At 37.2% G+C, this 14,072-nt stretch overlaps 1 protein-coding gene across 1 annotated transcript in view; it reads right to left on the minus strand.

The window, feature by feature from the left end:
* The window catches only part of LOC148082722 (pyruvate carboxylase, mitochondrial-like), a 180,748-nt gene that overhangs the window by 108,107 nt on the left and 58,569 nt on the right, over window positions 1-14,072 (minus strand). The window contains exon 11 of the mRNA XM_087789984.1: window positions 10,394-10,556. Within this exon, the coding sequence (XP_087646110.1) occupies window positions 10,394-10,556 (163 nt within the window). The remainder of the gene's footprint in view (window positions 1-10,393; window positions 10,557-14,072) is intronic.

The following is a 14,072-nucleotide window of genomic DNA, read 5'->3' on the forward strand; positions in this document are numbered from 1 at the left end:
AATTATCAGTGTGGAAAAAGTCAGAAACGTTAATAGAGGTACTTCTGGGGGGTCATTGTTATCATGTCGTGTGATGGAGGATCACATCTGGAATAGTTCCATGTGACAATTCATTCACAGAAAATACATATACCTTTTAAAATGCGAGGCTTACAGCACAATGTTTTAACTATACCACAAAAACTCACATAGGCATTTTCAAGTCATCCACTTCTCATCAAGACTATTTTAAATCAAACAGTTTGATGGAGACACAGTGAATGCTTCCATGTTGGAGTTTGCAGCAGCTGGAGACAGAATTTGAACTGATGTAACCGATTGTTAAACCATAACTGACTGTGAACCCAGAAATGAGACGTCTTTCTGATCTTTTCAGTCCTCCTTGGGTTTCAACTAATGGAAATAATTTCTCTGTTGAGGATTTTTTTTTTTATCTCAAAGTTAAATGAGATCAGAAGGAAGAGGCCTGTGAAGTCGTTCTGCTTTGATGCAGAATGATGGATGGATGAAAAATGGAGAAGGAATCTTGGCAAAAAGACTTAGAGTTGATTTTGGGACCGAACTGGATTAACGTGGATTATTTGAAACTTTGCCAAACATTACTCATACCAGTAAAGAACACACAAGTATAAAACAAATTCATAAAAGATATGTAACAAAAATGTTGCATCTTCATGTAACAAAAGACAAACAGCAAAGAGACCATGAACAGCTGGACCATGAGAGAAACGCACCTTGGGGTGAAGTGACAAAATAACACAGCAGAAGGGGTGAGGATCAAGAGCTGGAAGAAGGAGCACACTGAGTGAGGAAAGAAAAATGGACAGAGTGACGAGTGTGGAAAAAAAGGTGGCAATGCAGGGAGCAAAAATGAGATGGAGGGATAGCAGATGGATCAGGGGAGCAGGTGTGTGTGAAAAGAGAAATGAGAGAATGTGATTTGGAAATAAGAAAGGCTGTGAAAAGAAGAATGAAGGATTGGCAAACGTGGAAAAGATTTCTATGGTTAGTGACTGAGGAGGAGGACAAGTGAGAGGGATGAAGAAATGACACCTAAGCGTAAACATTAGGAAGCAGGAAAGAAAAAAAAACATCAAGAGAAACAATGGACATGCCAGATGGATGAAAGGAGAACGACAGATGAGAGCTTAGTCCAGTTGATGAAAAATAGACAGATGAAGGCAAATGAAAAGTAAATTGAAAGGATGATTAATGAGGAAATACTGTAAATACAATGAAAAACAACATACAAATTTGTTTTAATGCATGCCATTACTAAATATTATCAATACATGATTTTCTAAGACTCTTGTGTTGGTTATATATTTTATTGGGTATTGTTTTGATTGTTTAAGCGCTTTATGACCCTGGTCTGGAAAAGCGCTATATAAATATTACTTACTTACATATTGAAAAAATATTCAGATAATCAAGCATTTATTTTAGATCGGTTTATATGCTAGCTCAACTAGAGAGGTGATACTGCCTGAATTTAAAGTATTTAAACATATGAAAGCTTGTGAAGTACAAAACCCATTTTTGTTACCAAAAGTTAATTATATCCAGTAGAGAATTATTAAATTGCAAGTCATGCTGTTACTTAAAGGAAGGGTGGGAACTTCACTATCTGAACAAGATCCATCTCTATCTATCTGCTCTATAAATCACTAACAACTTGCTCCTACCATCACATGTATCTAGACTTGAGTGATCAGGACAGGATTTTGACAGCATGTCATTTTTTAAAGACATTACAATGTGACTAAATGTCCGGCTCTGGGTAGACCCATGTCAAAATGAGGCCAGTGGCTGGAACACTCTCTTCAATCTCAACTGTCCATGTTGTGAACATTGCAGCTCATTGACTATTATGCAGGCATGATGGAAGCAATTGTAAAAATCAATAACGGTTCCAGCACGCCATTTACCATGAATGCAATTTATTGAAACCTAATAGTTACTAGCAATTAGCTGCTCGTAGAAATAAAAGAAAAATGTTCATGACTTTTATCGAGGTTTTTGACCATCAAACTTGACAACACAAACTATCCGTCACACCTTAGATTAAAACCACATTTTTAGAAAATATATATCAAGATAGGCAACTTACAAAGATCTGAGATTTTATGACACAAAAGATTTGCTTCCCCCTGACCAATATTGATTATACGATAATACCTTCATTCTTTCCACATTGGGGAATTTTTACACAACCTACAGACAAGGAACACTATATAGAGGACGAAAATCTCAGAGGGATATAAGCATTATTGGATACTGTAGGACTTCCTAAGACCCAGCTAATATCTGTGTCCGTCATAATTATAATTCATGTTGCACCTCTTCTCCTGACCTTTATTAGCTGACAAAAATCGTTTAAATTCTCTATGGAACCCCTTCAAAGACTGCAGGAAGGAACAATGGGAGATATCTTCAAGTGACGATACAGGCTCTTAATCCTAATTTAACGGCAGCCAAATTTGAAAACGAGCGGCAGAAAAAGAGGAGGATGAGACGATGAAGAGTGTTTGAGAAATAATGGCACAACACCATGAGCTGCATGAGCAATGTTACGCTAATGGAGGAAATTTAGAAATGACACTTGCTAAAATACAGAGCTAATTTAGGACTATGATTACCATGGCAATCGGCTTAGATGGAAAGCAGAGGAAGGCACAGGTGTGGGTGGGGGGAGTGATGAGGGGTGGGTGTCAGGCCAATGTCAGAATCCAATTTTAAAATGACAGAACCATCAAGATTTTCAGCATTTAGTGGGAGTTGAAAAATGTGCCATGTCCTGCATTTCAAACATTAAAATTCCTATAATAAAGCATTTCACTATATTTTCTTATTGAATTTGCCTTCACTTGGAAGTAAACCGGAAGTGAAGGTGTGAGCTAGAGAGAAGAGGAGTGAAGGCCAGAAAAAAAAACATGAAAGATGTGAGTGAATGAGAGGGGCCTGCAGGAATTGTAAAGTTGTAAGGAACAGAGGCAGTGAAAACTGAGTTTTTGGAATTAGCATACCAGGGTTATAGATACAGATAAGGGAGGTGAAGAAGAATTTGCAGGTAGGGTGGAACAGCTATAGATGATGGGTGATCGGTGATGGAACAGTAGCAGATGGAGCGGAGGAAAACAATTTGTAAAACAGTATTAATACCTGCATGATGTATAGAACCGCTAAAGTCCATTAAAAAAAAAGATGAAGTGCTTTACATGCATAAAGTCATTAAGTGGTGCTTCAGACAGTTAAAGCTGCACAGTAAAGATCGCCCTTAAAATAAAAGGTTAAGAGTTCATGAATGTTCAGAAAGAAACAAAATATTTCAGAAAACATGAAAATAAAATAATGTGAAAATGTTGTATTTTGCTGCTTAAATTATGCATTAATGTAATGTTCAGTTCATCATAGACCTAGTCCTTACATTTCAAATATGTCCGTCATATTGTGTCTCACTGTTCCTTTTCAGTCAGAAAAGTGGAGAATTGGCCCGATATCCGTGGTATCAGCATCATTTGTGCATGCGAGTGTGCATGTGCGAGCACAGCACCTGTGCAAACACTAATTTGATGTTTTGGAGAGCAGGGAATTGATTCCTTCTCCTGAATACAAAGTAAAAAAACTGCTGCAACAAGTGTGCTCTTGTTATTGTCTGCATCAAAGTCATTTCCAAAATTCACTCAGATGTAGCAGCACATTTCTAGATATACAGAGTAATCACACAAGTAACAAAATGGTGCATATTTAATACGAGTAAAAAATCAAATAGATAGAAACAAAACTACAAGTAGTTCCACGCTTTGCAAACTAAGATCAAGAAATGAAAACAATCAAACACTAGAATCACGGATGAGTTTAGTTTAGACATTTTCTTCTCACTCTCTCTGCACTAAACACACCCTTGTACACAAGTGAGTAGTTCACAATATCATGAATACAACAAGAGACAAATGCAAATGTGTTCTACTAACAGAGACAAAGCGAAAGAAATGCATGATGGGAAAGAAATAGTTTACATACTGAAGTAACTTGTGCAAAAATAATGGAATAGCAGGATTCTTCTGTTGACCATGTAAAGATTAGACTTCAGGACTTGTGGAGGCTTTTTGTTGACCTCTAAGCTGCCTCTGACAAAGAGAGCAGAAAGAGTAAACATCACTTTAGACCAAATAGGCAAAAGAAGATGAAGGAGCTGAGGGAGGTAGAGAGCAGAAAATGAAGTGCCCGGTGAGGTAGGGAGGAGCAGCAGGAATCGGCTTATTACCTGCTGGCCTGTTGTGTAGACGGGGGGTAGCAGGAAGAGGAGGTGCAGAGGAGGAGTGGAAAGGCAATGTGAGAGATGGAGCACTGGGCAGGAGGCAGGGAATTATAGTATCGGTTGACAGCAAAGAGAAGATCTTCACATAATGGGTCTTCCTGAAACTTTGGCTTCAAAAGTATTTGCTGACGTAACATAATGAGTGACAGTGGTATGTAGACATGTTATTATTCCAGGTAGAAGAATAATGCATACAGAAACTGTCTCGTCAAAATAATGGCTAGAATGCATATATATGGCATAGAAGCCTAACATTTGCTTTAAAATGAGAAGCACTCAACACAAAAGAATGTACTGTATATACATTTTTTGTGGACAACCAATTGACTAGTAACCAGCCAGTTTACCTGGAGGAGACTCCTGGAAAACTAAGCACATATCCAAGTCGAGGAAATATAGGACAGCACTAACAATAGTGTGGTGGTCACTGTTTACACGGGGTTTGAGGCTCAGGTGGGCAGTTAACAAGCAGTCTATGGAAAAATAAGCTCACATTCGCACCGTCAGTGGTTTAATGTCTTGGCACAGACTAAATTATGTTCGCCAACCGCTATTTTCTGTCAACATTCCTCCAACCGACAAAATCAAATTACTTGTTTACAATTAAAATGCAAATAATCACAGAGTTTAATCATTTTTGAGCGCAGTTGAATTTCTGGCCACTAGATAGCAGATAGTAGATTATTACATCCACCCCAGCTAACTTTAGCTCCCACGAGATCCAGTGGATGACTGGGAATGAGAGGATACAGTTGACTCCAGCAGCTTTTAAAGTTTATGTTTGGACATTTTTTGGTTTCAAAACAAAATAATAGCAGTTACTACTTCGTCAAGAGTCATGTGATCTGTAAATTCTGCCACACGGAGTCCAGTATTCGACAATAATAAAAATACATCCTAGTTCATACAGTACCACAATATATCATATTGTTGCACCTCATATTGTGATATGTACCATATTGCCAAAGACACACTTGCCTCATATATAGTCATCGCTTGTACTTATTTGCCTTGTCTGTATATTGCATTTTGCAATTTCAAAATTATTTGCAAAAATATTTATTGAATAAAGTTCATCAACACAGCTTCGGTCACATGAATGCATGAATCAATTCTGTCGTGACATGAAGTGTAAATGTCATCGCATAGGTTTTCCCAGTAAACATGCATGAAAGTTATTAAGATTATTATAATAAAGAGGCCTCGAAATGTGTAATAAAGTAGGACAAAGCAATTGTTAAACCCTATGGTGCATGTTAATTTGATGAGAACTAGTTATCCCTTCAAGAAACATGATCAATGTTGTCTTCTACGACCATTATTATCCCCATTTCTGAGGGTTTATTTTTAACTGCTTATGATAACATTTTGTTTGTTGTTGTTGTGTAAATCATTTTATATGCAATTAAAAGCAACTCTAAATGTCACAAGATCAAGCATAAGCTACCATAACGCCTCAGAAGAAAGAACAAAGCCTTGCATGGCGGGAAATCAAAGCACCGACCCCATTTATTTGAAGTCTTAGTTAGATAGTTTTCTTACTGTTACATTAAATTTCTTTGTTGTGCCAGTTAACGCTGATGATAGAATATGTTGACCAACCCAGAGGAGCTGATTTTCTAAACAAGTCCTGAAAACACCAGGAAGAAACTAAATCCTGTCTGCTGCACACTCCACTGTCTGCTGTCCACCCCACTGGATGCTACATCTTTACATTTTGCGTCATTATGCCTTTTCCACTCTCCTTTCTTTGAACTTCTTTTAGATACATTTCCTAGACTGAAGCTCCGCCTCCCGCAGCCACACAGCCAGAGACTTCTCCACATCTTCTATGTGAGGTAGCTTCAAAGTTTCCGGCTACCGGTGTAAAGTCACTCATTAATTCTTTCTATAAATGTTGCCCATCAATCGTACATTCTCCCTCACACTCACGGCTAATGAAGAGGGTTCCTTGGGGGCCATTGGGAGGACTGGACCCCTGCAGCAGGAGTATCTGCTCTACCTCTGTGACAACTTTCCCCTTTGGCCATCAGCAGATGACCTTGCATCCACCCTTCGGTAATAATAGATGAGTCCATGGTTGTTTGCCTTATCCATATGGTGATGGAGGAGGTGGTTACCGCGTCAACGTGCTTCATAACTGTGTGGCTAAATGGCATGAGGAGGCAGAGGAGTGGAGGAAGTAACAGATGGAAAGAGGTAGTGGGACTTAAGGTGGAGGAGGAATTAAGTTGGAAAAGGCATATTTGTTGAAAAGTTGAGCAGAGTAACAAGTATTATTTCACCTAAACCACACCCAGATGATACATCTTTTAAGGAATTAAAAGCAAACAATAGCGAAAACAATTTACAAAGAAAGAAATTATCAATTTCCAAGAAAGATACAGTGAATGTTTATGGAAAGGGAGAGGGACGTTATCTAAGGGAAGCTTAAACTTTAAAAAGGCTAAAGCTAGGATACATTTGAAAACAATCTGCTTAATAAGCTGAACAGGTTAGTTCATTGCTTGATAGAAATCAAACAATGGCTGAGTGAAAACAATTTGCAGCTAAATGTGGACAAAACTGAAACTCTGATTATTGCGCCTGATAAGGTTCCAGGGTTGAGTCAGTACTTGGGTGACTTAGGTCAGTCTGTCAAACTGAGCCTGAGAAACCTGGGTGTTGTATTTATTAAAGACATGCATCTAGTTCAACACTGCAGAAAACTGACCAGAAACTGTTTCCTTCAACTGAGAAAAATCTCTAAACTTAGGAAATGTTGTCACAACACGATCTGGAGCTTATAATCCATGCGTTTGTGTCTTCTTGTTGTAACAGTAACAGTTACAGTAACTGTAACAGTTTAATTTGTGTCTAAATAAGAAGGAGCCGTCTCGTTGGCAGTTAATACAAAACTCTGTAGCAGGAATTCTGTACTGCTCTAGAAGGAGAACTCACATTAGCCCGATCCTTAAAACTCTTTACTGGCTCCAGTTTCTTCCAGGATCAATTTTAAAATTCTGGTTCTTACTTTCGGAGCTATTTATGGTCAAGCTCCTCCTTACATCACTGATCTGATCCAGCCTTACACCCCAGCTCGGGCTCTTGAGGTCTGTAGATCAGAATCTACTGATGGTTCCTCGCACACGGTCCAGGACCAGAGGAGAGAGATCCTTCCAGGCTGTTGCTCTTAAGCTTTGGAACGATCTTCCTCTCCCACTACGTTTGAAGGATCTACTGACTCCTTCAAGAACATCTCAAGACCTTTTTATTTGTGCTGGCTTTTTCCTTATTATCTTGGGGCTGCTGTGTTTGTCACTGTGTTGTCTTTTAGAGTTTAGTAAATTTTTAGATTTGTAGGTATTTTTAACGGTGTATTGTTCTGTTGTTTAAACGCTTTGTGACCCTGGTCTGTGAAAGGCGCTTTACAATTGTAAATTACTTAGTTACTTACTAAGCTGTAAGAGTTACTTTGTGGAACAGTGTAAGGAAAGACATTTTCAAAAGTACAACTGTATATATATATATTTTTAGAAATGTACAAAAGAATATTTCCAAACAAGCATATGGAAGAGGAAGTGTGATAATTGAGAATAAAGAGAGATAAATAAAACATTTTAAAAAAAAGTGTTGATAGTATTTATGTAACTGAATTGTACAAAAGTACAGTGATAATGACATTATAGTAGTATGCATCTGTATATATCATGTATTCATATGAATATCACTATAACTAACTATATGCCATGTTTTGCTATTAGTGTTTTTATAACATGTTTATAGGATACATGTGTGGAAATATGTGGTTATTTGCAAAACTAATTTAAAAAAGGGTAGGAAATGTAAAAAATATATTTTAACTTTGTCTTACCCTTTTCTGAACTACAGTGTTTGTTTTCTTTTTACTTGGCTTAATTTCTATTAGTATTTTTCTTTTGTACGTTCAAATAATTGTACATTTTATCATTTTTAATAATAAATTCATATATTCATAATTAGTTCATATCATTAAAATGGTCAATTTGTCAACATGTATTGTTTTATATGCCGTGTAATCATCAGTGAAATGTGTTCATTATTACTGTTCCTTTGGCATTAGATCCGCCCCATAGAGTCGGCGTGCTAAAATATTCCATTGGATCAGCCATTTCGCAACTCTATGTTCTTTCAACTACAAGAAAACATTTTGCCAAGTGAACTTCAATTGTTGACCTCAGAGTTATAGGAACAAGCATGAGGTATTCCGAGTCCATGAGAAATCCACCCTACCGACTTTGACCCATTATCAGTCTGGGGAACCCACAAAACAAAGACTCTCTGGGAGGCGCACCAATACACTACCTCACCTGGACTTTGATCTTTAAAAAAAATTAAAAATTAATTTCACACAAATTCATTCATTCATGCAAGTCAGCCAGCTTTATAGTTGCAACAGGTAGGCAGTACAAGTTACACAGTTCCAGCAGCTGTCGTTTCAAAGACAACGCAGATTATATACATTACAGGAAAGAAGTAAAACCCTTGGACTTCATAGAGTCTGTCATAAAAAACAATGTACCACAGGACAAAAAAAGAAAAAGGGACTCGAGACGAAAGAAATGAATGTGTGCACAGTAAAACTTCATTCTGCCCGTTCGCTCTGAACCAACAGACAGATTAGATGTTTAATTGGAAATCCACTGGTGCAAATCGACTGAGGTCACTTTCAAGGAGACGCACATCTTCGTCAGCAGACGAGGAAGGTGGGGAAACAATCAGTAATCTAAACACCATCTTCTCCATCTGACTTTCAATAAAATCTTAAGGAATTACACATATTTGTGTTTTATTTCCTCCCGCCAGCAAAGCATTTTATCTTCCACACTAGGTTTGATTTGTTTTTACTTGTACAAACAGCCATTTTGTTCTCATTAGATGGTGTTTTAATTCCCTCCTGCCTGCTTTTATTGATCCTAACAGGCGTTCATTTCCATTTAATTATTTGGGAAGAGCTCTGTGACACGTTAATGCCAATAAATGCTAATAGCGAGCAGTCAAATGAAGGCAGAAAAGAGCCCAGGGTGGATGAAAATGTGTGAGGAAGACAGAAGTAGACGCAGCTTAAAATTATCTTGGAATTGGGGTGCGTCAATAATAGGCTTTAGCTCATGTTTGAAGCCTAACCCCGGCAGTCATCAGTCAATCACGTTTTTTTTTCTTTTTTTCATATAGTTTTTTTTTTTTAGTTAATTTAGTTACTTTCCATACTTTCCCATCACAGAAGCATTGTTTGTGAAAGTCCAGCTGATTGGCCCCACCCCAGACAAGTTGAACCAATGAGCTTCTTTCTTTGTAATAAGGCCCGCCCATTGAGTCAGAGCACTAAAATGAAAATGGTGGCCCTGCTTTTCGTGGTAGTCCTCTGGATTTGAATTCGTTCAGGTGGCAAAAATAAAAACATACCGTACTACGACCACTTATGGTACGAGTCTAGGGCAAACCCTAGACTGCCAAAAAAGAATGCCAAACTAGGATTCTGGACTTGTGGAGCGGTGAAAAAAATAAAATAAATTAAAACGAATAATGGTAGTATTAATTTGTGTTTGGTGTACTTACAACTTCAACATAATTGTTTCAGTGTTGCCGGGTCACCTCTTTGTGAGTTTTCCTGTTTCAAAAGTGCCTATTTTGAAATGAACAGTGTAGAGTCTAGCATTGACCTGCTCACTTTGCCAACCCACGCTTACAAGAGCTTGTTTGTCTGAGAAACTGACTCAAGGAGACAAAGTTGTCAGATTCTGTAACATTAGCTAGGGGTGATGTGTTTGATTTCAGAAGTTGATACTGCAGCCCTGGATCCTGTTTTGGGCTTTTGAGTTCGAGTTGTTATGCCCCACATACTGTAGCCTTTTCTTTTTTTTTTACTTCCTGTAAACAATTTCATGTGTAGAACTGAGCTGCTTGGTGGAGGTCTATGCTTTTCTAGTTTATAATAGTTGGAAATCAAAATGACAGGACTCGTTGTGATTCTTAAAACTAGACAATGAAATAATTTCCAACCTTGAAAAAGAAAGAACATGCATTAACAGGTAAAAATAAAGCCAATCCTACCTCAATCCTCCCAGTGTCGGGCTGGAAGCCTCGAGCTGGATCCTCGGTGGTCACACGACACTGAATAGCGCATCCATTAACTCGGATCTTGTCTTGTTTCAGGCCCAGATCTGGTAGGCTGCGGCCTTCACACACGTGTAGTTGAGCATGCACCAGGTCCACGCTGAAGGAAGACAAAATAGCATCCCATCATCATCAATGAACAAACTTATTTACCTTAAGAACAAGAAAGAACAGATACACCCCCAAGAGAAAACAAACTAAATTTACTTTAAAGAATTGGAAGAGGTTTTAATGTGGTCTGGGACAGAAGAGAAGTTTTAGTATTTCTGCAGATGATCCGATCTGTAGGGGAATAATTAATGGTGGAAATATAACTTTCGCAACCGTGAATAATTGTGTCTAAAATAAAGTTGCAGATTAAAAGACACAACAGTCTCTATGCATACAATTTCTTCTTAAATCACAGTTGCACTGCAAATCAGATTCATTATGTAGATTTTGAGTCTGTAATTAGAATAAATGTGAGTTTTGTTGCTTTAAAGCTCTACGCCAGCAGACTGACGAGAGAGAGAGCGGGAGAGAGAGACTCGTCTCAAATCATCCTGTAGCACCTCACGCTGTGAAGGTGAAGAACAGAAAGACTGACAGCATGTTCACAATCTGGACGTCATCTGGACTTCAATGGGTTTAAACCTAATGAGCTACAATCCCAGTCTACGAGGGAAACAATGATTCACAGGGCTTCTGCCCAGACTTGATGAAGAACTGACATCATCATCATCAGGAATCAATTCACTTAGATTTTGTATTGATTATAAGATTTAACTTTTGTACTGATGAGCAATATTCAATACAGGATATCACAAAACCGATTACACTTTAAAAATAAATTACATTTTATTAATTCATAACCTGTATGTCCCCATTTTAATTATTTAACCTTAAATATATAGATACAACTTTATTGATCCCTCTGCAGGTTATATTTGCCATACAAAAAACAGGGGTGTTATAAAATTGATATGGCGATATATCAAGATTGCTTATTTTTAAGATACTGTATCGATATTCAAATAATATTTATTTTTAACAATAGTTATTTAATGGTTTAAAATAAGTTTAAAATAATTATATGTTTACGATTGACAATAAAATGCAATATCATATATATTATATTAGTATATTATATTAATATAATATTCACAGCGTTTTTGTGTTGCAGATAAACTTGCAGCCACTAGATGAGAGAAGTCTTTATGTCTTCCGCAGCTGAAGGAAAAATTAGATCCCAGCAATGATTGAGGACGAGAGGATACAGTCGACTCCTGTAGCTTTTAAAGTTTGGACATTTTTTATTTTATTTTAAATGAAAGCAGTAATTACTTAATCAAGAGTCATGTGGAATGTTAATTCACCAGAGCAAAGTATCATAAAATATGTATCGTATCGCCAGATTCTTGCCAATATATATCCCCAATATATATATTTTTATGTATATATACAAATGTTTCACAAAAATCTGTAGAATACTATTTAACACAGAGATACAGCCCTCTTGGCCGTGTTTTATTCCTATAATCATTACTATATGTTGTAATTTACAAAACTACTGTTATTAATAAGTAGAATTAATTTGAATAAAAAAAAAATATGGTAAATAAATCCAAACGTGTTCTAAATCATATGGTTGTAAAAGAGGATCTGACAGGCAAGAGCTAGAGTGGAAATATACACAGTATTGATTGTAAAGCTGTTCGGGTTGATGAACACATGCTGCAGTTATTTTTAGTTGTATTTCTTGCCATCACCCTCCTGTTTCCATGTGTTCAGCAGACCCTCCCTCCTGCATTAATAAAGGAAAGAAAGCGGCGGAATAGTTATAGTTCACCATTAGCTGGCTCCCCGCTTGCCGGGGTCTGTCGGCTCTGAATATTCAGGTGGTGTGACTGCAAGGTGTGCATCTGTGCACAGTAAGCGTCGACATCTTTCCCCATGAATTTTAATGCCCAAGTCTGGAAGGCACGGTGGCCAATGATAAAACCAGTCAGGCTCCTCAGTCGGTTCAGAAAACTATCAGCGCTCTTGTTCAACACAGTCAGGCTGATGTCTTTGCTGCTTCATCACAAGGCATTGAGATTCTGGAGGCAGCAGCAAACATCGCCAGGAAAAGGGTTGGATTTGAAGGAAGTTGCTGGCATGAAAACATCAGCTCAAACTTTAGTGGAGTCACTTAAGAAGAGCAGGAACAGTGATGCTGAGGGTGGGTTTGCTCCAAACAGCAATTATCTCTGCTATTAAAAATAATATTTTCCCAACAGAGACTTTATCTTTGTCACACTGCCATTTCCCACTCAACAACAACAATACAAAGACTTTAAAACTCATTAAAATGTAGATCAACCTCAAGAGATTCTCTTTTCACAGCAGCTGGTGACAAACAATTCAAAACTTAATTTTGTGTTCATAGATGGTGGGCTGTACTGATTTTTGAGAGTATCAACAGTCCCATACAGATTTTGGCAACTTTTTTCATTTTTCCCTAGCAACTTAAACACAAACATTTTTTTTTACTGATAACCAAGTTAAAATAAAACTGAATAACACTGTTAGTTTTCCTTTATAAAATAAATATCACACAAAATAAATCAAGTTAATGCAGACAAACGGTGAACCAATCGAACCAACAATGTGTACTGAATTGAACACTTAAATAAAAAAAATGTATTCACAAATTGCAATTACTAGAAAGTCTATGTGTTTTCTGTGTGCTAACCTGGAAATTGAAGTAATTACCCTTATGCGCTCTCCCCGTTTAGTATCCTATTTATCTTACGCTATTGAAATGCACCACATAGATCCCAGCATTATTGAATGCATTATTGATTATAAAGCTAAATGGCGTCTTGTGAAATAAATAAATAAACCAACATTTATTTATCCTTTGATCAATCAGAAACACTGCTAATATAAGAGTCGATAAATCTGATTCATAAATAGTTTAACGTTGAATCATGTTAAACATGAGAAGGAGGAGAAAAAAGACATGGTATTTGTTCAGAGCGGAGACAATCTCTTCTTGTTATTTACAAATAACATAATTAAATAAATGAGTTAGTAGTACAGGGTGGGTTGGACATATTTATTATTATTTCTGCATTTTTTTGGCTTTTTTACTCATTTGTCACTTATTGACATTTATGTTGTATTGTAAAAAAAAAAAAAAAAAGAAAAGATAAATTTGTCATGTTTTAAAGTGCCTGAATGTACTTAAAGAATATATACGACAGACGAGGCATGAAAGCCCCTGGGCTGCACTTTGGAAGTGCCTGCCTCGGACGAGGAAATGAAGATTGTGATTGAAGAACAAATTAGCTGCAGGGAAAACACAAGGACATTGCAATAAGGAGAGATAATTATAATATTGTCATAAATTAACTTTTCAGCGCACAAGAGGAGACAAGGGTGACAGCAGGTTATCTGGTGTCAAAGGTTCAAAGGCTTTTCATTTAAATAAAGTTGAATTAACATTAATTATCGTGTCAGCCTTGAGTTATGGAGGAATGAAATCAGAGAGGGTGTATAATAGACTGACCTGTGACACACACCAACACACACACACACGAGTACAGAAGAAAAGGCAGAGACACAATGCACTTCTGCACGCCGTGAGTGAAAA

This window comes from Callionymus lyra, chromosome 4 (genome assembly GCF_982586985.1).
Source record: "Callionymus lyra chromosome 4, fCalLyr1.hap1.1, whole genome shotgun sequence".
NCBI classification, from domain to species: domain Eukaryota; kingdom Metazoa; phylum Chordata; class Actinopteri; order Syngnathiformes; family Callionymidae; genus Callionymus; species Callionymus lyra.